Source organism: Salmo salar, chromosome ssa04 (assembly GCF_905237065.1).
Source record: "Salmo salar chromosome ssa04, Ssal_v3.1, whole genome shotgun sequence".
Taxonomy (NCBI): Eukaryota; Metazoa; Chordata; class Actinopteri; order Salmoniformes; family Salmonidae; genus Salmo; species Salmo salar.
In genome coordinates, this window is record NC_059445.1 from 42,249,356 (window position 1) to 42,276,993 (window position 27,638).

Here is a 27,638-nt window from a genome sequence, read left to right on the forward strand (position 1 = left end):
TAGATCTATGACACACAGAGTACTTTCTTCAGTCCTTTCATTTGGCAAAAAGTTTGAGTCATTTGATCTGATCTGAAATCTAAATTATATTTAATAGAAGTTACCATTGTGGTACTGAAAGAAACCATTTTCAAAATAAATAACACGTTTTGAGAATATACTATTTTGAGGAGCAAACCATTGCTTATTGTAATCACAAGCACTTGACAAAGGAAATATGCAAAATCTCAGAAATAATAAATAACGATAGTAAATCAAGGGGTTCAGGTGCTGAAAAAGGATCTAATCTGTGTTAAATAACCTAATAGTGGAATAGAAAGTGACATTCAATATAACCTTATTCTCCTTTCATCAAATCTAGGTGGAGTGTGCTGATCTGACGCATCAGTCTTCTTTAGCATCACTTTACTAAGTGACCAAAAATATACATAGTCTTTCAGTTACAATATATGGTATTCTCACAAATATCATAGGAAGAATGTTATCTAGTTCTTACAAATATCAAAAACATCACAAATCTAGTCTCTGTCTGGCATTCATTTTTTGTAAAACTATGTAAAATATTTAGTAAACATTTAGAAACAGTAAAAAGTATGGTCTTGTTGACTTAATAATTGTTATACAGTAATACTGAAAAACAAAAATGTACAGAAAGATTTTTTACAAATATTGATCATACTTTAACATAGTGAACTATTACAACAGACCCGTACGTATTTAATCAAAGGTTGTGACACTCATAGAAACATGTCGTCAATAGTAATAACACTTCTAAAAAAAACGCTACAAATCATAGATTTCACGTTAGCCTATTATTTACTTAGTTTGTAACAATACTTGTTTAAAAGCAGTGAGGCAACAACAACAAAAAATTATTCATAAATCCTCTTCGGGAGGAACTCGGTCAGTTATAGTCACAATAATCTGCATCTCTTATTAACATTTTCCCCATTACAAGTCTATGCTGTCCATTTGTGCTATTGCTACGTTCTTAGTACCTTACTGACTGGTCTATGCTCCACTGTACCCCAGCACAAAATGTACATACTGAATCCCCACTCAACAAGGTAACATCAGCTAGGGCGTACATTCAAAACAAACACGGGTGTTCCAAACTTAAGGTTAAGAAACAAGAGTACTAGTCTATTGTATTATTTCTCCATGGTGACAGCTGGACATTATGTGTTGCTGTGTATTAAAACACTACACTCCGGATTAAAAAGGGTTGTACCACTGAAAAAGACTACTGTGTGTGTGTGTGTGTGTGTGTGTGTGTGTGTGTGTGTGTGTGTGTGTGTGTGTGTGTGTGTGTGTGTGTGTGTGTGTGTGTGTGTGTGTGTGTGTGTGTGTGTGTGTGTGTGTGTGTGTCTGTGCTACATCACGTTAACTTTTAGCACAATGTAGCTGAGACTGTTGTTTGGTTTTAGGAGAGAGGATCTCTGGGAGACAGAGGACTCCTGGACGCGGCAGCTTAAAGGAAAGCGAGTCAGGGTTGACCTTTGACCCCCAGTGTCAGCCTCACATCTGCCCAAAGAAGATGGAGCAGAGCAGGAAGATGGCATAGAGGAATATCAGCCCCAGGCCCAGCCGGCGGTCCAGCTTCCAGTGGTTCAGATGGACACTCATCACCTGGAGGGAGAGGAGGTGAGAAGGGGCAGAAATGGAGGCGGAGAGAGAACGGGATGGGCAGATGGAGAAGGGGTTCAGTGGAAAGGGAACGAGGGGGTGCAAGAGGTAAAAAGGAATAGCTTTGCTATGACTGGATGGTTGGTGGAACCGCACAATTAAACGTGTCTCGAACCGAAACCGTAGATGGACCCACACCCTTCTCCAGAAAGACTGTACTATACTTGCCCTGCCTTCTGCCACCCTGCTTATGGTCCATAACAAATGTATTGTAAAAAGTTCAATACCAATAAAACTATAATCGCCCTGTGTGTTTGTGGTCCGTAACAAAAGACTTGTAAAAAGTGAAACGACAATAAAATTGTAATATGTATACAGCAAGGCCTGTTATGTGCTTGAATGATGCTCGGAACCAGATGTGTAGCACAACAGTCACTCATGGTGAACTCCATTGTGGCACGACACATGCATGCAGGCACGCACACACACACTTACTGTGAGGAAGACGGAGGCCAGCAGCAGGACAACAGAATACACCAGGCCCTTGTTGTTAATGTAGACCTGTGAGGAAGAAGAGGTTGGGGTGGTCAGATGCTGGGCTTATATTTTATTTCACGTGGCTATTATGTATTAACAGGCATGTGTGAATTGGAAATTGTTTTTTTGTTGTTGTTTTTTTTGCATATCCCAACTCTCCTTGAGATGCCCTCTGAGAGTGGGGTCACGGCCAGGGTCTGCCATTATCCACGGCGACCCTGAGAGCAATTTAGGGTTAAGTGCCTTGCTCAAGGACAAATCGACAGATTTTCAGTTACTGGCCCAACGCTCTAACCTGCTAGGCTGCCTTAATAATATGCTGATGGTTGTTAAAATGTCCATAGGGATAGTTGTAATAAATAAGTGCCCACCGACGATCCGTTGTCCACCACCAGAGTGCGCAGAGCCCAGGGGAAACCCAGCCCCAACAGGATGTCAAAGATATTACTGCCAATGGAGTTAGACACAGCCATGTCCCCCATACCTGAGGAGAGAGGGAGAGTAAAGTCAAACTAAAACAGTCTACACTACACCACCAGGACGTTGAAAGGCTGGTCAGGAGTCAGCAGTCTGAGGAGAGAGGGTGACGGGTACCTTGCCGAGCTACAATGAGGCTGGCCATGCAGTCTGGCACGCTGGTGCCCGCTGCCAGGAAGGTGATACCCATGATGTAGTCTGGGATGTCTAGTGTGTAGCTGACGATGGTGACCTGGTGGGGACACACAGCTAGTTCAGAGACAGAGACACCACACACACACACACACACACACACACACACACACACACACACACACACACACACACACACACACACACACACACACACACACACACACACACACACACACACACACACACACACACACACACACACACCTTCTTAAAGCTGCAACATGTCACTTTTTTGGGCGACCCGACCAAATGCACATAGAAATGTGGGTTATAGATCTGCCAGTTACATTGAACGCAAGTCTAAGAAGCAGTAGATCTGTTCTATGTGCGCTATTTCTAGGCTTCCCGTTCTTAAGATTCATTTTTGTGTCTTTTACTTTCGGTTTTGTACACCAGCTTCAAACATCTGAAAATACAATATTTTTGGTTATGGAAAATACATTTCACAGCGGTTTAGATGGTACAATGATTCTCTACACTATACTTGCTTATTTTGTCCCATAAAAGGAAATTAGGCGAACTATTAGAATTTTAGCAACCAGGAAATGGAGGAGCGATTTCTGCATAGTGCATCTTTAAATGCCATCCTATCACCCCTGGAAGGCAACAGACATTACAGCGTTGTAGAAAGCCTGGCTTTGCAGTTCCGATATGGCTTTATGGCTCTGCTGTTAGTCCTTACCATCCACACCATGAGGTAGGAGAAGATGGCTATCCACAGGGTGGAGGCCAAGAAGGTGACCATGAACCAGCGGTGCCAGCGGGGGAACACACAGTTAGGCACAGTGCAGTACAGCAGCAGGCCCAGGGGCCACGAGATCAGCCACTTGACCCGCGCACAGCAACCATCTGCCACACACACAATAACAAGAATATACCAGAGTTGACATGCAGTGTTTCCCTCGAATGCAATTTCAGCGAAAATTGCCTTTAAAGGTCAAGTGCAGTGCGATGTTTGTACAATGTGTTTTTTTAAATCCCGACCTCAGTCAGGCACATAGCAACAAAAAAAACATCCTCACCTGGCCAGTGCAGAGGCCTGAACGGCCCATCATCATCCTCCTCCTCTTCCTCAGCCTGACAACCCTCCGCCCCTGGCTTCTCCCCTGCGTCCCCTAGCCCTGCCCCCTCAGGGGTCTGTCTCTCCACACTGCCCCCATTCTCCAGACCTCCAGAACCCTTCAGAGGGGTGCCCCCTGCCCCTGCGCTGGTCTCTCCATCCAGCTGGGTGTTGGGACTCCTGATCAACCTCTGTCTCTGTGTGGGAGAAAAGAAATGAGTGCCTCATAGTGGCTAACGTTGCTGATGTTCCTCCAGCCTGAGTCGACTACCTCACTGATGAGCATGCGGCCCGCCATTCTGAGCCTGGTGCGAGGGGAGAAGTGGGGGGTAATCATGATGCGCAGCCCAGCCTCGGAGAAGGACAACTGGTGGGGGTTGAGGATGAGGAGCTCGTCCACCATCATCACCGGAGGAGACTCCTGACCCTGGGGTTGGCCTGCAGGGTGAGCGAGTGATAGAAATAGGGGTAACACTTTACCTAAAGCCGGCATGCAGGTATAATGCATTATGATGCGGTTATAATTAACTGTGAGACTTTTGATGAGCTAAAAAAAATCTAGAACGGTCACAGCTTCTAACACTCAGACCGCCACAGGACACAGACAGACAGACAGACAGACAGACAGACAGACAGACAGACAGACAGACAGACAGACAGACAGACAGACAGACAGACAGACAGACAGACAGACAGACAGACAGACAGACAGACAGACAGACAGACAGACAGACAGACAGACAGACAGACAGACAGACAGACAGACAGACAGACAGTGAGAGCTGTAATGAGCTCCAGACAGACCTTTCCTGAGCAGAACCATGTTGGTGTTGCAGGTGGGTCCGTCCTCTGCCATCTCCTCATCGCGGTGTCCCTCACTACCCAGGCAACACTGACCCGGGCCACCAAAACGACGAGTCACACACCCCAAGAGCTGGGAGTTGAACCTGAAACCACAAAACAGCTTTCACATGAGGAACACAAGCACAATCAGACACTGCTGTACATGCTCTGTGGATTGAGGACTCCTGTGAGAGGGGACTAAGCAGAATACTCACTTCATGATAACAATGTAAACTCCATACATAGTCATTAGAAGCACGGCCTCCCACCTACAGTCAGAGAAATACACTGGTCAACTACCATCTAAAACCACTAAACTGCTATTTGACTCTACTTTTACAATTCTGACAGAAGTAACATTGAGATTGTTGTCACAAAAAGTAAAGGATGTGTAGGTGCATTCAAATAACTGTGATAAAACTCACCAGACAACTTTCGCATCAAAGATAACCTACGAAGAGAAAGTTAACGCGTTAAACTAGTCATAGCGGCTTGCAGTTTATTCAGCACTGTAACCGTAGAGCACAAGTAAGCGACTGGATTTAAAAGCATTTGATTGTATGGTCTTCATTTCCCCTCCTCTTGTCTGCCTCACCAGGATGAGAGCCAGCACAGAGAAGATGTAGTAGGTGGAGTCCCTGAACAGAGACCACCACGTCAGAACCACCGTCTGCAGAGGGGAGAGAAGAGAGAGACTACTAATAGACAACCAACACATAGCTACCTCCTCATATGCACTCAGCCAGTGCGTGTGTAGGAAAATATGTTTCCATGTGTTCATGAGGTCTTCAGCCACACTGTTGAGGCCATAAAGGTGTGTAGTGTCAGAGGTCTGTACCTGGCCCGCAAAGATGCCACACACACCAATGATGACCAGGATGTTGAAGACCGCTGATCCCACGATGGTGCCGACCCCCACGTCTCCTTTAGTGATGAACACACCTGCGCGAGGCAGAGAGGCGGGGGAGGAGTTGTAGTGATGAAGAGGATGAAACCTATGGCTATGCCAATTGCGTTCCTATACATTTGATGTAGACTTAAAGACCATTCATATTGACTCTGCTGACATCTGATGGATATTTGTGGCATTACATGATACGCAAACATGGTCATTGGGATGGATTGCAAGATCCATCGCAAGATGGTGAAAGACATGCGTCACATGTATAGCGTTCACTGACCCAATTTATTGGCCACTGCTAACACTACTGTTAAGAGAAGGGAAATACAGAGGGATTAAGAACTGACCAATGAGAGAGGTGAAGAGCTCTGGGGCTGAGCTTCCTGCAGCCATGAAGGTTGCCCCAGCCACATCCTCACTGAGCTGCAGGTTCTGAGAGGGCCAGAGCAAAGAGGGAACCTTCTCACACAATCACAATGCATGATCAAGAAGCACTACATCTTTGTAGAAATACGTGATACAGGAACAGGAAACAGCGTTTATATTTGAAACGACTCAACTAAAAATAGTAATAGAGTGTTAAAAAGCAGCATACGGCGCCTCCGTCTTCCTGTATTTAAAGTGAATTGGTGCTGCTGGTTCTCTCACCTCTGATATTTTCTCCAGGGAAGGAACAAAGTAGTCATCACAGACAATAGCAAGAGCGTAGAACATGTAGATCGCCTAAGAGGTACAGTGAGAGACGACAATAGAGACAGTCCGTAAAGGATTTGATAAGGAGGTGTTTAAGTAATTCAGATGTCATTCAGGCAGGCGTACATTAATGCGAGAGTGTGATTAGCAGATCAATTCTGTTATGAAGTCTAATCGCATCTGAACAGATGGTATTGCACGAAGAATGCGGCTGCAAAACTGCGGAATCGGGGTATCGCGGCTGTTTTTGTGAGGTGTGTTAAACAGGTGTGTTTTCTGCGGGGTGTGTTGCAGGACACTCACACACAGCACATGTAACAGCACTGCTCCTCTTTTCAGCTCCTCCTTGGTGAAGATATCTTCTGGAAACTCATGGATGGCTGAGGGAGAGAGAACAGTAAAACATCACAGTTCGACACAGATCATACCTCTGTCTACAGAGAGAGAGAGAGTGAGAGATGGAGGTGGAAAAGGATATTCAACAACAGCAGAGAGGGAAGGAAGTCGGAGTCTTGCACTAATGCTGCCCAAGATCAGAACTAGAAAAGTAAAGCACAAACATCAAACTGCCACAATGGTTTGGACACAAGCAGTCTATCACTGGGCAACAAACAGACGCCATATTCCTCACACTGGGAGGAATACCATTTCTTTCCTGTCTCCATCTCATCATCCTCTGTATATTAAAGGACAGATGCAAAACACAGAAATGGCATAGTAGGCCTTCTGAAAGAATATATATATATATATATATATATATATATATATATATATATATATAAAGGAGGCACCTTGAGAGTTTTTCAGATTTTTTCCCCCGATTTGACTCCCATAAATCTCACTTCTCCACCTGACACACCACAGCTTAATAACTATGATCTCCTATTGAACTGCTTCCTCCAAGCAGCCACACACCTGTACAGGCTAGCAGATTCTGGCCCCCTGGGCCGGGTAGAGAGAGAGGAGCAGAGGAGCACTGAGGAGGAGGTGTGTGGAACAGCTGCTTCCTGCTCCTCTGGTCCTCAGGTGTGAATGAGAGTGTTAATGAGAGCCCGGCTTCCCCTCGTTTCCCCCGGCGTGATGAGAAGAGGAGAGGAGGCTGCAGCCTGGAGAGCACAAGGCAGCGCTGCTAAATCAGTACTCAGACGCAGGGGAAAATGAACTTTAACGACTGGGGAGTTCAACCCTATTAATAGCGCTCTTGCTCTGAGGCAGCGCTGGGTAGCCTGCACAGTCAGTCCCACAATGCAGACTGTCTGACGCCGCACAACACATGCTGCACGACTTATTCCACACCACACACGCTTTCTATAATGCACATGTTACACGTCACGTGGTGGATGACACACGCTCCCAAACACAGGCTTCATGACACATTCTACACAACACAGTACGCACACTACATGCCATGTACTGCGCTGTAAGTCTACGGCAGCATTCTGAACCGTCTCCCTGTGGATGAAGAGAGCACGGCTCCCATGTGATCAAGGATATTCGATTTTGACCCTTGAATCTGTAGTGTGGACCGGAGAGGACAGGGGGCCATATGGTCTACTCTAGATGGCTGGAAGTTGACAGTATGCTTGGCCATGCCCTTCTATACTGTGTAATCAACATCCTGAATCTGAGACTTAGAGGGTGAGGGTCTCTGGTCGTCTAATATTCCCGCCTCCCAGAGAACTGTGGAGAAAGGAGCTTATTTTCTTTTCTGGCCAGCTGTTGCAGGACCTGTTCACTAAACCATCTCGGTTTAGCACGTAAACTTTCTGTCAGATTATCATAAGGAAGAGTGAGGCAGAATCTCACTAAAGAAGGTGGGTAGACATCTGCATCCTATCAGTGTCAGGACATCTGTGCTCTAGATGTGGTAGTTCTATTATTTCCTGTTTTCGTTATCCTATAGCTGTGCTTTGGAAAGCAGGCCAGATCCGGAACCTGCCCCAGGTCCCCGAGACATTTAGCCCCAATACAAAATGCCCCAGTTTCTATGTACAGTGCCTTCAGAAAGAATTCACATCCCTTGACTTTTCCACATTTTGTTGTGTTACAGCCTGAATTTAAAATGGATTAAATTTAGATTTTGTGTCACTGGCCTACACACACTCCCCCATAATGTCAAAGTGGAATTATGTTTTTAGAAATGTTTATAAATTAATAAAAACTGAAAATCTGAAATGTCTTGAGTCAATAAGTATTCAACCCCGTTGTTATGGCAAGCCTAAATAAGTTCAGGAGTAAAATGTTGCTTACAAGTCACATAATAAGTTGCATGGACTCACTCTGTGTGCAATAATAGTGTTAAACATGATTTTTAAATGACTACTTCATCTCTGTACCACACACATACATATAATTGTAAGGTCCCGCAGTCGAGCAGTGACTTTCAAGCACATATTCAACCACAAAGACCAGGGAGGTTTTCCAATGCCTTGCAAAGAAGGGCACCTATTGGTAGATGGGTACAAAAACATAACAGACATTGAATATCCCTTTGAGCATGGTGAAGTTATTAATTACACTTTGGATGGTGTATCAATACACCCAGTCACTACAAAGATACAGGCGTCCTTCCTAACTTAGCTGCCGGAGAGGAAGGAAAACACCCAGGGATTTCACCAAGAGGCCAATGGTGACTTTAAAACAGTTACAGAGTTTAATGGCTGTGATAGGAGAAAAACATTGTCGTTTTTCCAAAACATGCATCCTGTTTGGAACAAAGCACTAAAGTAAAACTGCAAAAAAATGTGGCAAAGAAATTCACTTTATGTCCTGAATACAAAGCGTTGTTTGGGACAAATCCAACAAAACACATCACTGAGTACCACTCTTCATATTTTCAAGCATGGTTGTGGCTGCATCATGTTACTGGTATGCTTGTCATCGGCAAGGACTAGGGAGGCTTTTTTTCTTTTTTAGAAAGAAGCACAGGCAAAAACCTGGTTCAGGGCTGCTTTCCACCAGACAATGGGAGACAAAAATCTACGGAAAATAATTTAAAAAAGAATAGTGTGCAAATATTCTACAATCCAGGTGTGCGAAGCTCTTAGAGACTTACCCAGAAAGACTAGCAGTTGTAACCACTACCATAGGTGATTGTAACATGTATTGACTCAGGGGTGTGAATACTTTGAAAAGAGATATTTTTGTGTTTCATTTTCAATAAACTTGCAAACATTTCTAAAAACATGTTTTCACTTTGTCACTATGGGGTATTGAGTGTAGGTGTAGGTGTGTGAGAAAAAATATATACTTAATCCATGTTGAATTCAGGCCTTAACACAACCAAATGTGGAATAAGTCAAGGGGTATGAATACTTTCTGAAGGCACTGTAAATGCAGTCCTGAACACATGGCTCAGATGAACCTATTGACAAGTTGCTTCGGTGAAAGCAGTTGCCACGGAAACCCTCTCCCTGGGGGCAGCGGTTTGTTGACAGGCGGCAGTGGGAAGCCAATGACGGCTGCGTGAATGGTGAGAAAGGGGGAGGGGAATGTGTGTTTCCCATGGTCTTGGCTTATGAAATATGAAAAAAGAGAAATGACAAGCAGCTCTGGAGCGAAAGTTCTAAAAATATTTATCTTTCCTTGCCAAAGCTCAGGAGAGGTTCTTTGAGAGAAAGCCCGAGAGAGAGCATACAAGAGGGTGTTGGCCGGGAATTTTCTTTGTGAGGATGCCCTTCCTCTGTTCCCATATAACAGGCTTTTGTCACTGCATGCAGCATGGGTCTGCTGATAGACTAGACCAGCTGTAAGCTGATTTACATATCGGAGGTTGGCTTCCAATTCTGGACAGGACACGGGACAGCTCTCATGAAGTTGACAGCATTCTGATCCCAGATTCAGTGTGTGCCCTTAGCAGTGACAGTGAGTGTTCACGTCAGCCTCAGCCTGCCTGGGGACTGAGTGACTCCATCCACTCTAGCCTTGGGGGAGGCTACAGCAGCATTCATGTGTTGCTCCTCTGGCATCACAGGCTGCCCCAGCCAGCCAGGCACATCTCCCTGCTCTAATTCCATCTATTGCCTGGTCTCCTATAGATCTCTCTCAGATACAGTAGATCTCCTTTTATATTCACACTGTCTGAGGCTTGATCTAATTTCATTTCACCGCTGATCCCATTAAGAATCTGGAGAAGGGGTCAAAATGAACATGTGATGTAATCACTCTGTGTGTGTGTGTGCGTGTACACCAATGAGTGTAACCGATGTGAAATGGCTAGTTAGTTAGCGGTGGTGCGCGCTAATAGCGATTCAAATCGGGTGACGTCACTCGCACTGCGACCTTAAGTAGTTGTTCCCGTTGCGCTGCAAGGGCCGCGGCTTTCGTGGCGCGATGGGTAATGATGCTTCGTGGGGTGTCAGTTGTTGATGTGCGCAAAGGGTCCCTGGTTCGAGCCCAGGTTGGGGCGAGGAGAGGGACGGAAGCTATACTGTTGCATGAGCATGCTTGAGTGTGTGTTGAATGCCATATCAGTCCTGATTAAAAGTGAAACCCCTACTAAATGAAACCACTAAAGCTGTGAACAGCTGAGATATCCATTTGAGTCACTCTGCTGCAGGGGACTCAAATGGACTGCAATTGTGACCAAATGGCTGGCAGAGTGAAGGGGAGAAAGATATGTTATTGATTCTGCAGGGTATCTTGGAGTCAAGCTAAGGTATTGAGAGAAACACAGAAAACGACAGCACACGTCAACAGAAACAGCACCACTACATAGAATAAACCACTGAAACAACCTTGCATTTTTTTTATGAAGAATCCAAACATTTTGTTTCATCCATCCTCCATATTTTTCATTCTTTGATTTTATGAGATAGTCAGTCATCTCTTAGAAAGGCAGATAAGAGCAACCCAAAGGTGGCAATACAGGTTCGAAACGGGTGTGGCAAAATGTGTACGTGCCTTTTCTGGGGCCTGTAGTTTTACCTGATCTCATTACCTGGTCAGGTAAAACTCTGAGTCCAACATCAACTTTTTTTCTCACTTGCCTGACCAGACTCAGCTGGCCAAAAATCGACTGGCCTGAACGAAAATTCTACTGGTCCGGACATGGTGTAGTTTTTAAATGCATTGGGGTTATGCAGGGACTATAGGTTGGCAGGCTTTCTCTCTATATGCAGTTATTAATAAGTTATATTTGGTTATTATGATATTTATTACAAAGCTTTTTAATATAAATTAGCAAAGTAAGTCATTACTCTATTCTTTAGAAATTGCATTGTATTAATAGCTTTAATGTTTGTTTCTAAATAGGAAGCTGCCCATAATGGCTACATAACGGCTTCAAAAGAGATATCAACATGGCTACTGCAGGCTAGCCAAGGAATGCTAAAGCAGGGCTTGACATTACTGCTTGTTCTCTTGTCCTGGACAAGTAAAAAAAAACAGAAATCACAAAACAGAAAATCACACAAAAATCACAATTACTCTGATCAGAATTGGATCAGAGAGGCCAACATTGGAATAATATTCAAATCTATATTAATGTACATACAAAGCCTACAGGACAAAGAATCAAGCCTTTAGAGCTTCATGTTGATTATCATACATTATATTTGTCAAACATGACTGGCGTTTAGCCCATATTTATGAAATTAAAAGTCTCATTAAAGTTTGGCAGCATTTTATGGCGCGTCTATCATGTCAGCATCGGTCTGGACATGAGGCTGTAGCCAATATGCATGTCATCTATAATGTAGGATAATCAACATTAACCTCTAAAGGATTGATTCTGTCAACATACTCAAAGCACAAATGGCCACAAGACCGGAGAGCAAAGGAGTGTCTGTTGCGCACCGCATTTTGAAACGAATTGTTTAACCCAATGAGTACCACCGTATCACCGGCGTGTTTTGGAATTCTAACCCCTTTCAAACATTATGTGTTTGAGTTACAGACTTCTTGTCCCATTGGATTTGTCTATTAGTCTGTGTGATCAGTGAGGGCTGAGCTAGAGTGGTCCCGGTCGTTTATACAAAAACATCAGAATAGTTTCAGCTACAAACTATTAAATGCTATCTATGAAAAGCTGAGACTCTCACGAACACACATGACACTCACAAGCGACACAAGAGTTGTTAGCAGTCTGATGTGGATTCTTCTACATAGAATACCATTTGAAATCCCAGGACATAGAGTCAATAATACTGTAATAAGCTCACATAGTTGCTGTCACGAACTCCACACAGTTGTCACTGACTAGTTGGATATTCATTTCCCAGTGAGCAAACAATTAATGTACAGGATTCATATAAATTCATTTTTATCAGGTTTTTGCGTTGGCGGAATGTAACTGTTTATGTCAAATTGTTTTGTGTTCTACTTTTAGCCCTGGTTGTCCTGGAAATAAAATGGTAAAAATGTTTTATTGGGGCTAAATATAAAGGGACATGCAGATCAAGTCAGATAAATGAAAAGTAGATTTTTTGCTGGGATCTCGGGACTGATAGTTAAAACCTGGACGTTTTATGTCATTTTATGAAAGGGAAAGAAAAGGGAAAGAGGATACCTAGTCAGTTGTACAACTGAATGCCTTCAACTGAAATGTGACTTCGGCATTTAACCCAACCCCTCTGGGGGGGGGGGCGCTGCCATAACCGACATCCACGTCTTCGGCGCCCGGGGAACAGTGGGTTAACTTGCCTTGTTTCAAAGTAGCCTAGCCAAAATATGACCATATAAATGTTGAGGGAATGGGACATCCTTCATTTCGAGCCCTGGAGGGAATTATTTTATAAAGATATACAAAGTAGTTTGTTGTCATTTATTGTAATGTTGTAATATTTTATAGGCTACCAAGGGTGGTCAACCATCCTCCAGGAGAGTGTTGTATTTTGAAACAGACTTGAATATGCAAAGAGTGTAGCCTTCATTTTTGTCTGATTCTCTATGGTAAAAGAGATAATAATATATCTTATGTTGTAAAGTGGTTCCTTACAATGATGTCAAAATTATTACAGACCATTTTTTCGTGGGCGACAAGTAGAAATAAAAGTGAATGTCAAGCCCTGTAAAGTGTATTTTTGTAGCTTTCTTTTTGCAGACTATTAACATTAGCCAGCATATTGCTAGTATGTTCACTATTGAACGTTTACTTTTGTTAATTACTATCCCTAAAATAAATAAGCTCTGCGCTTCTTTTTGCTCCGGACAGCTCGCGTGTACCGTGTGAACGTAGCTTGGTGGCGCTTGAATAAACAGCCAATCATATTGCTCAAAAACAAACAGCGCATCTTTTCTGCGTCTAGTCTTCAATGGTTTTCAATGGTAGACTGCAACAGAGCAGATACATGTCTAACTGGAACGCAAAAATACTGTCCCGGTTCTGAATAGACAAAGCCAATCCAGCCATACAAATCCCACCAACACTCAATAACCATCCTTCATCCAACAAAACAGTGGCTGTAATAATTTGAGAAATCCTCAGAAGACCTACAGTGGGAGTGCAATCGATAAACTTCACTCTCTCCCAGGAGATTACTCCACCTCTTCAGACAGTCATATGGTACCATCCATCATCTTAAAGAGTCAGTCTCAATGTCATGTTGGTGGGCTGGGAAACACAGGACGCTACTGAAGTAAAACAATTAGGCACCACTAATATCCTATCTGAAATCAAATCAATCAAATATAATGTTATTCCTCACATGCTTTGTAAACAACATGTGTAAAATAACTTTGACATGCTTACTTACGGGGCTTTCCCAAAAATGCAGAAAGAAAAGAGAGAAATAATTGAAAAGTAATAACACGTTATAATAAAAGTAAGCAAGGGAGGAATCTGAGGGTCCGTGCCATATATTTTCAGCCTCCTGAGGGGGAAGAGGCGTTGTTGTGCCCTCTTGACCTGTTGGTGTGTATGGACCATGATAGATCCTTAGTCATGTGGACACCGAGGAACTTTAAGCTCTCGACCCGCTCCACTACAGCCCCGTCGATGTGAATGGGGGCGTGCTTGGCCCTTCGTTTCCTGTAGATAGCGATCAGCTCCATTATCTTGCTGACGTTGAGGGAGAGGTTGTTGTCCTGGCACCACACTGCCAGGTCTCTGACCTCCTCCCTATAGGCTGTGTCATCGTCATCAGTGATCAGGCCTACCACCGCAGTGTCATCAGCAAACTTAATGATGGAGTTGTGCACGGCTAAGCAATTATGGGTGAACAGGGAGTACAGGAGGGGACAAAGCACACACCCCTGAGGGGGCCCCCGTGTTGAGGGTCAGTGTTGCAAATGTGTTGTTGCCTAACCTCACCACCAGGGGGTGGCCCATCAGGAAGTCCAGGATCCAGTTGCAAAGGGAAGGGAAGTGTTCAGTCCCAGGGTCCTTATCTTAGTGATGGGCTTGGAGGGCACTATGGTGTTGAACACTGAGATGTAGTCAATGAACAGCATTCTCACATAGGTTTTCCTCTTGTCCAGGTGGGAGAGGGCAGTGTGGAGTGCAATAGAGATTGCGTTATCTGTGGACTGCATCATCTGTTAGGGCGTTAAGGCAAATCCGAGTGGGTCCAGGGTGTCTAGGATGATGGTGTTGATGTGTGCCATGACCATGGCTTCTGGTTAGGATATGTACGTATGGTCACTGTGGAGACATCATTGTTAATGAAGCTGGTGACTGATGTGGTAAACTCCTCAACGTCATCAGATGAAAACCGGAACATATTCCAGTCTGTGTTAATGAAACAGTCCAGTAGCTTAGCATCCGCTTCATCGGACCACTTCCGTATTAAGCGTGTCACTGGTACTTCCTGTTTGAGTTTTTGCTTGTAAGCAGGAATCGGGAGGATAGTTTTGGTGAGATCTGCCAAATGGAGGGTGAGGGAGAGCTTTCTATGCATTTCTGTGGGTAAAGGTGATCTAGAGTTTTGTCTCCTCTAGCTGCACATGTGACATGCTGGTAGAAAGTAGGTAAGACGCATTTCAGTTTTTCTGCATTTAAATCACTGGCCACTAGGAGCGTCGCCTCTGGATCAGCATTTCCTATTTGCTTATGGCCTTATACAGGTCGTTTTGTACGGTCTTAGTGCCAACATTGGTTTGTGGTGGTAAATAGACAGCCACAAAAAATTGATGACAATTATCTTGGTAAATAGTATAGTCAACAGCTTATCATGAGATAATTTAACTCAGGCGAGCAGAACCTCGAGACTTCCTTCATAGTAGAGATCGCTCACCAGCTGTTCTTAACATTGAGACACACATCTCCCTCCTTGAGTTTTCTGATGCTGCCGTTCATCCTGCCGATGCATAGAAAAAACAGCTAGACGTATATTATCCATGTCCTTGTTCAGCCATGACATAGGATATTACAGTTCTTCAGGTTCCGTTGATAGGATAGTCTCGAACGGAGCTCGTCCAGTTTGTTCTCCAGTGATTTTCACGTTCGACCAACAGAACGGAGGGCAGAGGTGGATTATTTATTTGCGAACATAGTTTTGTCAGGGTGCTCGCCGTCGGCGTCTTTTCCTTTTCCGTGGCTCTGGGATCAGGGCCTGGCCCGGGGTGAGCAGTATGTCCTGCACCGCCGACTCGCTGAAGTAGAAATCTTCATCTAAAGGGAGGTTAGTGATCGCTGTTCTGATGTACAGAAGCTTTTTTTGGTCAAAGGAAGAGATGGCTGAAACATTATGAACAAAACAAATTATGATCAGCTCAGAAAAAGCTATCAAAATAACAGAATTGGTCAGGAACACACAAAACAGCAGATATCCATTGCAGCGCCATTCTATATAAATTTAGACGGTATACGTGAGCCATATACTGAAAACTTGTTTTATGTTCAAACACACAAAGAGCTGTCTGTGAGTGTGAGTCTGACCTCCATACTTAACCTCTGATCTTTAAATTACCATCAGGAACCAATGTGAACTCAGAGAGGACAAGGGTTCTAGAGAGACGGGAGGGAGTGATGGAAAGTTAAGAATATTTCCCCCAATTCCCAAAGACTTCAGACAAAAAGAAAACTACTCCCATGTTTAATGGTTACATTAATAGCCATTTGCTTTATTTGACAGCCATAATAAATGACTCCCCTGACAATACTCAGATTCTCTTTCTGCCAGATTCTCTTTTTCAGTCAACCACTAAAATATATCTGTGGAAAAATCATCCTCAAACGTCTGCCTCTGTTGTTTGCCAAAACCAACAAACGTATGCATAAAAGAAACATATGAGCGATCGTTATTGACACTTATAAAAATGCATTCGCTTATCTTCTCCTACTGGTTTATTTTTAGCTCGTTGTGGTTGTTAATTCTGTCTCGGCACTTTGAATGCTTGAAAGACAGAATTTTCTGGGTTTCAACATTTAGCATTCAGTTGCTTAGCAACGCTGGCCTCAAAGGGTTGACGACTGAAGGCAGACGTTGCCGTCTCCGTCTTGTTAAGCAGGGGGGATGGAGAGCTAGACCTCCCTTACGCTATCCCAAAGATAATATTCATTGAGTTAAGAGCTGGCCGTTTGATCCCACTATGGATTATGTAATTATTACCAGTTACAGTAAGCAGGGGCTGACATGCAGATAACGAGGGGTAGCCTGCCCTGAGCCTGTATTATAAAGGAGTAGCCTAGTGCAGCCCATCTGATCAGTTTCTCATACTTGCCCACACCCTTACAAAAAAAATTGTAGTTTTGAAACTGTAGTAAAAGTGCAGTAACTGCAGTTGACTGTGGTATACTGCACAGTAACTGCAATTACAATGAAATTACTGTAGTGAAAAACACTGTTATTTTGGACACAGTATTTGCAGCATAATGCGGTTATACTGCACTCTAAATGCAGTTATACTGCAGCGTACTGGGGTTATACTGCAGTGTACTGCAGTTATATTGCACTCTGACTGCAATCTTTTTTCTTAAGGGCAGATCCATCAGCCTCTTGTTTTACAACCTGTATTTACTTTATACAGGGGTGCAACTTTCATGTCCCCCCCCACATTCTGAAATTGCATTTTTTGTCCCCCACAGTTTTATCATTGGAATGTGATACAAACAAGGCAACGGTGTGCTTTAGGACCAGGCGGAAGACTCCGGGCGGTCGGGTAGGAGTGTTTATCCGACAAAAAAAAGTATAATAATAATAATTATGTCCCGCCCACTTCTAAAACCAAAGCTGCGTCCCTGACTTTATCACCCCATCTATATGGGAGATGTGTCGTTGTCAAAGATACCGAGGTCTGTTTGTAACAGAAAGACAACACATCTGGTGCTTGATATACTGGTGTAGTTAATGGCTCTCCTCTGCCAAGCGTAAAAATATAATGATTGTGGCAGCCTGGCAGGCGTCCTCAGGGAGATAGTGGTATCCAATGCAGTTCATTATTTTTCATGCTGCAGATTGAAGTCAAAGCACTGTGTGTTGCTCAGTCCTGTTGTCTTGCTGCAGAGCTCTCCTCCCTAGCTGTCTTCTCCCCCCCATGTCCTCCACTGTGTTTACTAACTGTTTATCTATTGCCTTGATTCTTCCATTGCACAAGTCTGGCATGGTGCTCTAACCCCTCCAGACAGAACCTTTCCTCTGGCCCGGCAGCCAAGTTTGAGACACAGTTTACAGAGCAGAGATTCCTGACAACCACTGCACTGCAGTCTCGGCCCATATGACCTTTTCAGTTAACCCGCAGGGGAGAAGGAGAGCCAGGGTTCACCAGCACACGCACAGACTCAACTGTCTACCCCAAACACACATAAACATAAACACACACTCAGTCACATCTACACAGCTAAGACACACTTGGAGCCCCCTCAAGTGTCCCACAAAGTTTGGAAAATAAATCTTCAGTCAAGAGACAGTTTGTGCATCACGTGTGTCTTCAGGACATATAGGGCTCCTATGGAATCTTATTTAGAATTTAACGCATAGTGGAACACTATTAAGTTGCTCTGTATAAGAGCATCTGCTAAATGACTCAAATGTAATGTAAAATGAGTACAGAGAGACTATCGAGTTTGAAGGTGGTCCGCATCAGTTGTAATTCTCTGAGGAGATCTAAAGCTGTGTGCCAGAGGACATGGTTGGGGACATAAACAGGGAGAGCAGTTAGCGTCAGTGGCAAGGTGGAAGTGAGAAAGATTTGGGGCTGGGAGGCTGACTCACCTGGTCTAGAAAGGTCCAGGGTCTGGTTGTCTTCTGTCCACTCTTCCTGCATCAGCCTGCGTCTGGAACGGACTGGAACCTCATCCTCTCCAGAATGAGACCCGGATGACTCCGGCTCTGTTGAAATATAAGACATTTGGCTTGTCATTTGAGTATTGCATTGCACCGAGGCTCCTCAAAACACTGGTCCAAAGACACTATTGGACACAACATTCAAAGGCTTGTGTTCTAACGCAGATCTGACAGAAGATGAAGAGAAATTTGGACACCTCATTATGGAGGCTGGAGAAAGAAACCGGAGCGGGTCAGCAGAGGAGATCATGTAATCTTTTATGAGCGAACTCTCATAAACCATTCATCTCTGTAATCTCTTCACGGTGTAAATCCCTGTTCTATATCCCTCTGCTGATAGCCAATCTCTTTATTTGGGCTTCAGCTTTGCACCACTATATAAGGAAGGACAGCATCAACAAGGAGGACCTCCACTGCTACACTGCTTGATCTATTTAATTTAACCTTTATGTGGACACCTGCTCGTCAAACATCTCATTCCAAAATCATGGGCATTAAAATGGAGTTGGTCCCCCCTTTGCTGCTATAACAGCCTCCAATCTTCTGGGAAGGCTTTTCACTAGATGTTGGAACATTGCTGTGGGGACTTGCTTCCATTCAGCCACAAGAGCTAGAGAGGTTGGCCATTGATGTTGGGCGATTAGGCCTGGCTCGCAGTTGGTATTCCAATTCATCCAAAAGGTGTTCGATGGGGTTGAGGTCAGGGTTCTGTGCAGGCAAGTCAAGTTCTGTATGGACCTCGCTTTGTGCACGGTAGCATTGTCATGCTGAAACAAGGAAGGGCCTTCCCTAACCTTTTGCTACAAAATTGGAATCATCTAGAATGTCATTGTATGCTGTAGCCTTAAGATTTCCCTTCACTGGAACTAAGGGACCTAGCCCAAACCATGAAAATCAGCCCCAGACCATTATTCCTCCTCCACCAAACTTTACAGTTGGCACTATTTATTCGGGCAGGTAACGTTCTCCTGGCATCCGCCGAACACAGATTCATCCGTCGGACTGCCAGATGGCGAAGTGTGATTCATCACTCCAGAGAAGGCGTTTCCACTGCTCCAGGGTCCAATTGCAGCGAGCTTTACACCACTCCAGCCGACGCTTGGCATTGTGCATGGTGATCTTAGGATTCTGTGCGGCTGCTCGGCCATGGAAACCCATGTCATGAAGCTCCCAACAAACAGTTCTTGTGCCGACGTTGCTTCCAGAGGCAGTTTGGAACAAAGTAGTGAGTGTCGCGCGCTATGTGCTTCAGCATTCGGAGTTCCCGTTCTGTGAGCTGGTGTTACCTACCACTTCACGGCTGAGCTGTTGTTGCTCCTAGAAGTTTCCACTTCACAATAACAGCACTACAGTTGACCGGGGAAGCTCTAGCAGGGCAGATATATGACAAACTGACTTGTTGGAAAGGTGGCATCCTAAACTCAGCAAAAAAAGAAACGTCCTCTCAATGTCACCTGTTTTTATTTTCAGCAAACTTAACATGTGTAAATATTTGTATGAACATAACAAGATTCAACAACTGAGACACAAACTGGACAAGTTCCACAGACATGTGACTAACAGAAATTTAATAATGTGTCCCTGAACAAGGGGGGGGGTCAAAATCAAAAGTAACAGTCAGTATCTGGTTTGGCCACCAGCTGCATTAAGTACTGCAGTGCATCTCCTCCTCATGGACTGCACCAGATTTGCCAGTTCTTGCTGTGAGATGTTACCCCACTCTTCCACCAAGGCACCTGCAAGTTCCCGGACATTTCTGGGGGGAATGGCCCTAGCCCTCACCCTCCGATCCAACAGATCCCAGACGTGCTCAATGGGATTGAGATCCGGGCTCTTCGCTGCCCATGGCAGAACACTGACATTCCTGTCTTGCAGGAAATCACGCACAGAACGAGCAGTATGGCTGGTGGCATTGTCATGCTGGAGGGTCATGTCAGGATGAGCCTGCAGGAAAGGTAACACATGAGGGAGGAGAATGTCTTCCCAGTAAAGCACAGCGTTGAGATTGCCTGCAATGACAACAAGCTCAGTCCGATGATGCTGTGACACACAGCCCCAGACCATGACGGACCCTCCACCTCCAAATCGATCCCGCTCCAGAGTACAGGCCTCAGTGTAATGCACATTCCTTCGACGATAAACACGAATCCGACCATCACCCCTGGTGAGACAAAACCACGACTCGTGACCTTAATTGCCTACCGTCTGTAAGCTGTTAGTGTCTTAACGACCGTTCCACAGGTGCATGTTCATTAATTGTTTATGGTTCATTGAACAAGCATGGGAAACAGTGTTTAAACTCTTTACAATGAAGATCTGTGAAGTTATCTGGATTTCTACGAATTATCTTTGAAAGACAGGGTCCTGAAAAAGGGGCGTTTCTTTTTTTGCTGAGTTTTGAAAGTCACTGAGCTGTTCAGGAACAGGCCATTCTACTGCCAATGTTTGTCTATGGAGCTGTGTGCTAGATTTTATACACCTGTCAGCAATGGCTATGGCTGAAATAGCCGAATCCACTCATTTGAAGGGATGTCCACATACTTAAAAAAAAAAATATAGTGTATATCTTAATGATTGTCTCCTATGGAAACACATAAGAGGTAGCCACTACCAACCACTGAGATCTATCTGTCCAGAGCAGAGCAGAGCCAGCCAATGGGCGCCATTACCCTCGGTTGTTATGAGACTGCTTGTTCTCTCTCTGTGTCCAGTCTGTTTCATGATCACTGTCCGCTTTGTTTTACATTACAGTCCAATCAGCGTGTTTCACAAGTGTTTTGCTCTAGGCCTGAGCATGGGGGTGTGGCAGCTTTCATGTGGAGGCGTCAAGAGGAGCCTGGGTAATGTGAAATTCTAAAATGGGCCCGTCACAGATGGCGCCGCTGCCGCCATCATTATTACACTCTCACAGCACAACCACACATCACAGAACACAGGGCTTTAACCCAGACCCAGACTGAGACCACAAAACACAGGGTTTTAACCCAGACTGAGATCACACATCACAGAACACAGGGCTTTAACCCAGACTGAGACCACAGAACACAGGGTTTTAACCCAGACTGAGACCACACATCACAGAACACAGGGCTTTAACCCAGACTGAGACCACAGAACACAGGGCTTTAACCCAGACTGAGACCACACATCACAGAACACAGGGCTTTAACCCAGACTGAGACCACAGAACACAGGGCTTTAACCCAGACTGAGATCACACATCACAGAACACAGGGCTTTAACCCAGACTGAGACCACAGAACACAGGATTTTAACCCAGACTGAGACCACACATCACAGAACACAGGGCTTTAACCCAGACTGAGACCACAGAACACAGGGCTTTAACCCAGACTGAGACCACACATCACAGAACACAGGGCTTTAACCCAGACTGAGACCACACATCACAGAACACAGGGCTTTAACCCAGACTGAGACCACACATAACAGAACACAGGGCTTTAACCCAGACTGAGACCACACATCACAGAACACAGGGCTTTAACCCAGACTGAGACCACACATCACAGAACACAGGGCTTTAACCCAGACTGAGACCACACATCACAGAACACAGGGCTTTAACCCAGACTGAGACCACACATCACAGAACACAGGGCTTTAACCCAGACTGAGACCACACATCACAGAACACAGGGCTTTAACCCAGACTGAGACCACACATCACAGAACACAGGGCTTTAACCCAGACTGAGACCACACATAACAGAACACAGGGCTTTAACCCAGACTGAGACCACACATCACAGAACACAGGGCTTTAACCCAGACTGAGACCACACATAACAGAACACAGGGCTTTAACCCAGACTGAGACCACACATCACAGAACACAGGGCTTTAACCCAGACTGAGACCACACTCTGATCTAAGTCGAGTCTCTTTGAGACACTATTTCACGTCAGGTCATGTCCTTTTGAGGAGGGAAGAATCAAAGATGTGGGGTTCAGATATGGGTACATCCTTCCCTCACTCCTTGGGATGAGCTGTCTGCTGCATTGTAGGCATTGGTGCTATGGTCCGCCTCGAACTAGACTGGAATCAGCAATACATTAAACAGCCTTCAAAAACAACTGGGAAGGGAATACCTAGTCTGTTCCACAACTGAATGCATTCAACCAAAATGTGTCTTCTGCATTTAACCCAACCCCTCTAAATCAGAGAGGTGCAGGGGGCTGCCTTAACATCCACAGCACCCAGTCGTTGATGGGGCAGATTGTTCCACCTTGACGGCTCAGGGATTTGAACAAGCAACCTTTCAGTTACTGGCCCAAAGCTCTTAATTGCTAGGCTACCTGCCACCCTATAGTGACTAGGATTTGTTTTATTTTACCAAGTAAGTTGAATGAAAACACATTGTTATTTACAGCAACGAGCTGGGGAATAGTTACAGGGGAGAGGAGGGGGAATGAATGAGCCAATTGGAAGCTTGGGATGATTATGTGGCCACGGTGGTACGAGGGCCAGATTGGTATGAGGGCCAGATTGGTATGAGGGCCAGATTGGTATGAGGGCCAGATTGGTATGAGGGCCAGATTGGTATGTGGGCCAGATTGGTATGAGGGCCAGATTGGTATGAGGGCCATGGTGGTATGAGGGCCAGATTGGTATGAGGGCCATGGTGGTATGAGGGCCAGATTGGTATGAGGGCCAGATTGGTATGTGGGCCATGGTGGTATGTGGGCCAGATTGGTATGAGGGCCAGATTGGTATGAGGGCCATGGTGGTATGTGGGCCAGATTGGTATGAGGGCCAGATTGGTATGAGGGCCATGGTGGTATGAGGGCCAGATTGGTATGAGGGCCATGGTGGTATGAGGGCCAGATTGGTATGAGGGCCAGATTGGTATGTGGGCCATGGTGGTATGTGGGCCAGATTGGTATGAGGGCCAGATTGGTATGAGGGCCAGATTGGTATGAGGGCCATGGTGGTATGTGGGCCAGATTGGTATGAGGGCCAGATTGGTATGAGGGCCATGGTGGTATGAGGGCCAGATTGGTATGAAGGCCATGGTGGTATGAGGGCCATGGTGGTATGAGGGCCAGATTTGTATGAGGGCCATGGTGGTATGAGGGCCAGATTGGTATGAGGGCCAGGACACGGGGTTAACACCCCTACTCTTACTGTAATGGGATCTTCAGTGACCACAGAGAATCAGGACACCCATTTGTTATCCTATCTGAAAGACAGCACCCTTCACAAGGCAATATCCCCAATCACTGCCCTGGAGCATTTGAATCTTTTCCAATGCCCTACCACTAGAATGATACTGTATGATGAATATGCAAAATTAATGCATTTATTGAGTAATACAAATATGTTGCCTTTAGAAAGATACATTAAGTAATTACTCATTTTATTTCCCAAGATTAGACCTATTAATGAAGCTATGGGGTAAATAACATGATCTCAGTTATAAGATAGTGAAGGTATAAATAGTGGGGAAAACTGAAGAATACTTAAACAGATATGACAGCTATTAAAGCAGAATACTAACAGTATCAGAACGTTGGTGTCATTTTTTATTTAACTAGGCAAGCCAGTTAAGAACAAATTCTTATTTACAATGACGGCCTACCAAAAGGCAAAAGGCCTCCTGCGGGGACGGGGGCTGGGAGTAAAAATAAAAATAAAAATATAGGACAAAACACACATCACGACAAGAGAGACACCACAACACTACATAAAGAGAGACCTAAGATGACAACATAGCATGGCAGCAACACATGACAACACAGCATGGTAGCAACACAACATGGTAGCAGCACAAAACATGGTACAAACATTATTGGGTACAAACAACAGCACAAAAGGCAAGAAGGTAGAGACAACAATACATCAAACAAAGAAGCCACAACTGCCAGTAAGAGTGTCCATGATTGAGTCTTTGAATGAAGAGATTGAGATGAAACTGTCCAGTTTGAGTGTTTGTTGCAGCTCGTTCCAGTCGCTAGCTGCAGCGAACTGAAAACAGGAGTGACCCAGGGATGTGTGTGCTTTGGGGACCTTCAACAGAATGTGACTGTCAGAACGGGTGTTGTATGTGGAGGATGAGGGCTGCAGTAGATATCTCAGATAGGGGGGAGTGAGGCCTAAGAGGGTTTTATAAATAAGCATCAACCAGTGAGTCTTGCGACGGGTATACAGAGATGACCAGTTTACAGAAAAGTATAGAGTGCAGTCATGTGTCCTATAAGGAGCATTGGTGGCAAGTCTGATGGCCGAATGGTAAAGAACATCTAGCCGCTCGAGAGCACCCTTACCTGCCGATCTATAAATGATGTCTCCGTAATCTATCATGGGTAGGATGGTCATCTGAATCATGGTTAGTTTGGCAGCTGGGGTGAAAGAGGAGTTGTTACAATAGAGGAAACCAAGTCTAGATTTAACTTCAGCCTGCAGCTTTGATATGTGCTGAGAGTAGGACAGTGCACTGTCTAGCCATACTCCCAAGTACTTGTATGAGGTGACTACCTCAAGCTCTAAACCTTCAGAGGTAGTAATCACACCTGTGGGGAGAGGGGCATTCTTCTTACCAAACCACATGACCTTTGTTTTGGAGGTGTTCAGAACAAGTTTAAGGGCAGAGCAAGCTTGTTGGAGACTAAGAATGCTTTGTTGTAGAGCGTTTAACACAAAATCCAGGGAGGGGACAGCTGAGGATAAGACTGTATCATCTGCATATAATTGGATGGGAGAGCTTCGTACTGCTTGAGCTATGTTGTCGATGTAAATTGAGAAGAGCGTGGAGCGTGGGACATAGCTTGAAAAATCATTACTTTAACTCATACTCTCTCAACCTCAAAATCACGAGACTGGCCCACACAATCTCACGCACGTACACACGCATGCACACACACCTCATGATTGAACGCTTCAGCCTGATCATCTGTTGCTTCCTAGCTGAATATGTGAATCCATCCTCCAAGAGGAAACCGTAGACCCAGCTCTGTAGAGAATAAGACCCCTATTGGGTGAATGTTGACCTTATGATGTTCATACAAAGGATATGAATAACTGCATCCCAATGTCCTCTTTTGTTCATACACGCATTCTTTCCCACACAGTTTACATGCATATCCCTGTTCTCACTGCAGTGCAATTTCAATCATCTGTCTTCAGTGTTACTTAATGCAGTGCTTGGTGGAGACGTATTCTCTGAGTACACTCGGGTGATTATCTGGGGTTCTGTGCAGGTTATTGGCTGAGAGTATGCCAGGTTGGAGCAGGGAAAGGGAAAGGGGGATACCTAGTCAGTTGTACAACTGAATGCATTCAACTGAAATGCGTCTTCCGCAATTAACCCAACCCCTCTGGATCAGAGAGGTGATGCTGAAAGTATGCTCCCAATGTGAAGCAGGTGTCACACTCAAGGTGCATAATATTGGGGGAGGGGACAGGGGAGGGGATCCTCCAATCTGTTGGTTACAAATCTCTCTCTTTCATCCCATACAGCCTTTTATCAATATGGTTACATAATGATCTCCTCCAATAAATTAGGTAATCAGGCATATTTAGTGAGGGCAGTATTTAATTGAGTATTTAATGAATGAAGAATGTGACACAGAATGAGCTGACTGACAGATGCCTTTCCCCCCTTAGGAAAGCATATTATAATTAAATCTATGATATGAAAATGTGCTAAAATGTTCATAATTCTAAAACGATTAGTTTAAAATATGTGATACTAAAAACACCCCAAACACACAAGGAACATTAATAAATTGACATTCTGCAAAATTGCCCCCATCATTAATCCTTGTGAACAACTCACCTATCACGTGCGCGAACTGTGAGAGCCAAATGACCGCGAGAAGCCCAACTCCACAGCAGCAGAACCGCTGGAACGGCCGCGGTCTCCCAGTCTGTCCTGCCGTCTTCATTCCGAAGTCGGTCCCTCACCGGTCAAAACATATCTGTTTGCGATCAGCTCGGTTTCCACTTTCCCCTACAACAACTTGAATGTCAAGTTCGCTGATTGTGTAAACCCGTACTAAATCCTCGCAGACTGTGCTCAATTCGGATTACAATATTGTATTATGCCAAGGCGCACCGTGACATCCATGCCTTGAGATCACACAAGATTACAAATGAGGAGTGGGTGGGTGTAGAAGTAACGACAGCACTTACAGCATTCAGATCGGTAGATAGATTGAAAGGTCGGTGACAGCAGATGCAGGTTTAAACCAAAGAGTTGAGGCGGTGGCAAACGACTGGCTCTGAAGTCGTGTCCGTCGTCGTGTTGTGCGCTCCGTTAAAAGTGGGAACCACTAGGCGGCGACATGCAATACATAGAGCAACAAAACAACAGAAAACAGTGCTCAGACGATTTTCAAAGATAGTCTATTTCCTCAAGCAACCAGAGTGACAATTTCACATCTGAACATAGTGGAAGAAATTCTTCATCACCTCTGGATTTATAATAGACACTCGTAGGCCTACTAATGTACTACTGTAGTCAAACAACAAAAGTGATGTGGTTGGCGAAGTGTAAAATTGGACGGGTTAAACAATTTCACAGACATTATATCTGAACAGGAGAGAGGCCGTTTCTTCCCCCTCTCAACACCCACACAGAGACGGACACCAGTGCATGCTGTCTATGTTTACAGAACATCGATGAGTACAACCTGCATCAAGTCCTTGAGCTACGGTATGTCTGGCACACGTTTTGCTCTGGCCCCTAGTGAAGATTCTGCCCGCTGCTCCAACCCCAAATAAAGACATAAGCCACGGTATTGTTGTCATCAGCCCTTCTCCAGGTGTCAGGCCAGGGAAGATAAAGAGCTTCACCGCGACTTGTGTTTAGGAAAGCTTTCCAGAGGACACAGTTCAGGGAAGTGTTTGTGTTATGTTGTCTTGACTTGTTATGGACCATGTGGAACGAGACTTGAAACATGTATTTGCCTTTTTGTATACTGTATGCACTCAGGAAGACATTTAACATAGTCCAACACAGGGCTCAGTGTTCTGTAGTGTTTACTGTGTGTGTATGTGCATGCATATGCAGGAGGAGAGTGTGCATGCGCTATATAGTAAATTCCAGAGGACTTCCATTAAATAAACACTTCCCTTTCTTTATTTAGTCATGTTGTCATTACACACTTTGTGACTTGTG

General features: G+C 44.7%; 1 protein-coding gene across 1 annotated transcript; it reads right to left on the reverse strand.

Annotated features, from left to right (window-relative positions):
* Positions 1–797: 797 nt before the first annotated feature.
* On the reverse strand, positions 798–27,113 carry LOC106603121 (sodium/potassium/calcium exchanger 3). The gene is made up of 18 exons (XM_014196383.2): positions 26,651–27,113; positions 26,295–26,468; positions 18,425–18,541; positions 6,636–6,712; positions 6,288–6,362; positions 5,987–6,071; positions 5,577–5,680; positions 5,334–5,408; positions 5,164–5,189; positions 4,954–5,007; positions 4,700–4,842; positions 4,167–4,333; positions 3,858–4,092; positions 3,518–3,684; positions 2,758–2,872; positions 2,535–2,647; positions 2,122–2,187; positions 798–1,629 (listed from the first exon to the last, which is right to left on the reverse strand). The coding sequence occupies exons 2-18, from the start codon at positions 26,401–26,403 to the stop codon at positions 1,519–1,521; spliced, it is 1,839 nt and encodes a 612-aa protein (XP_014051858.1). The 5' UTR covers positions 26,404–26,468; positions 26,651–27,113; the 3' UTR covers positions 798–1,518.
* Between the last annotated feature and the right edge of the window lie 525 nt (positions 27,114–27,638).

Excerpts from the sequence above, each read along its gene's own strand:
- LOC106603121 (XM_014196383.2), bottom strand. The coding sequence starts at position 26,403 with ATGAAGACGGCAGGACAGACTGGGAGACCGCGGCCGTTCCAGCGGTTC. Across the intron at positions 18,542-26,294 it reads ACAGTTCGCGCACGTGATAG|AGCCGGAGTCATCCGGGTCT; the intron begins GTGAGTTGTTCA and ends ATATTTCAACAG. Across the intron at positions 4,334-4,699 it reads CATGGTTCTGCTCAGGAAAG|GCCAACCCCAGGGTCAGGAG; the intron begins GTCTGTCTGGAG and ends CTCACCCTGCAG.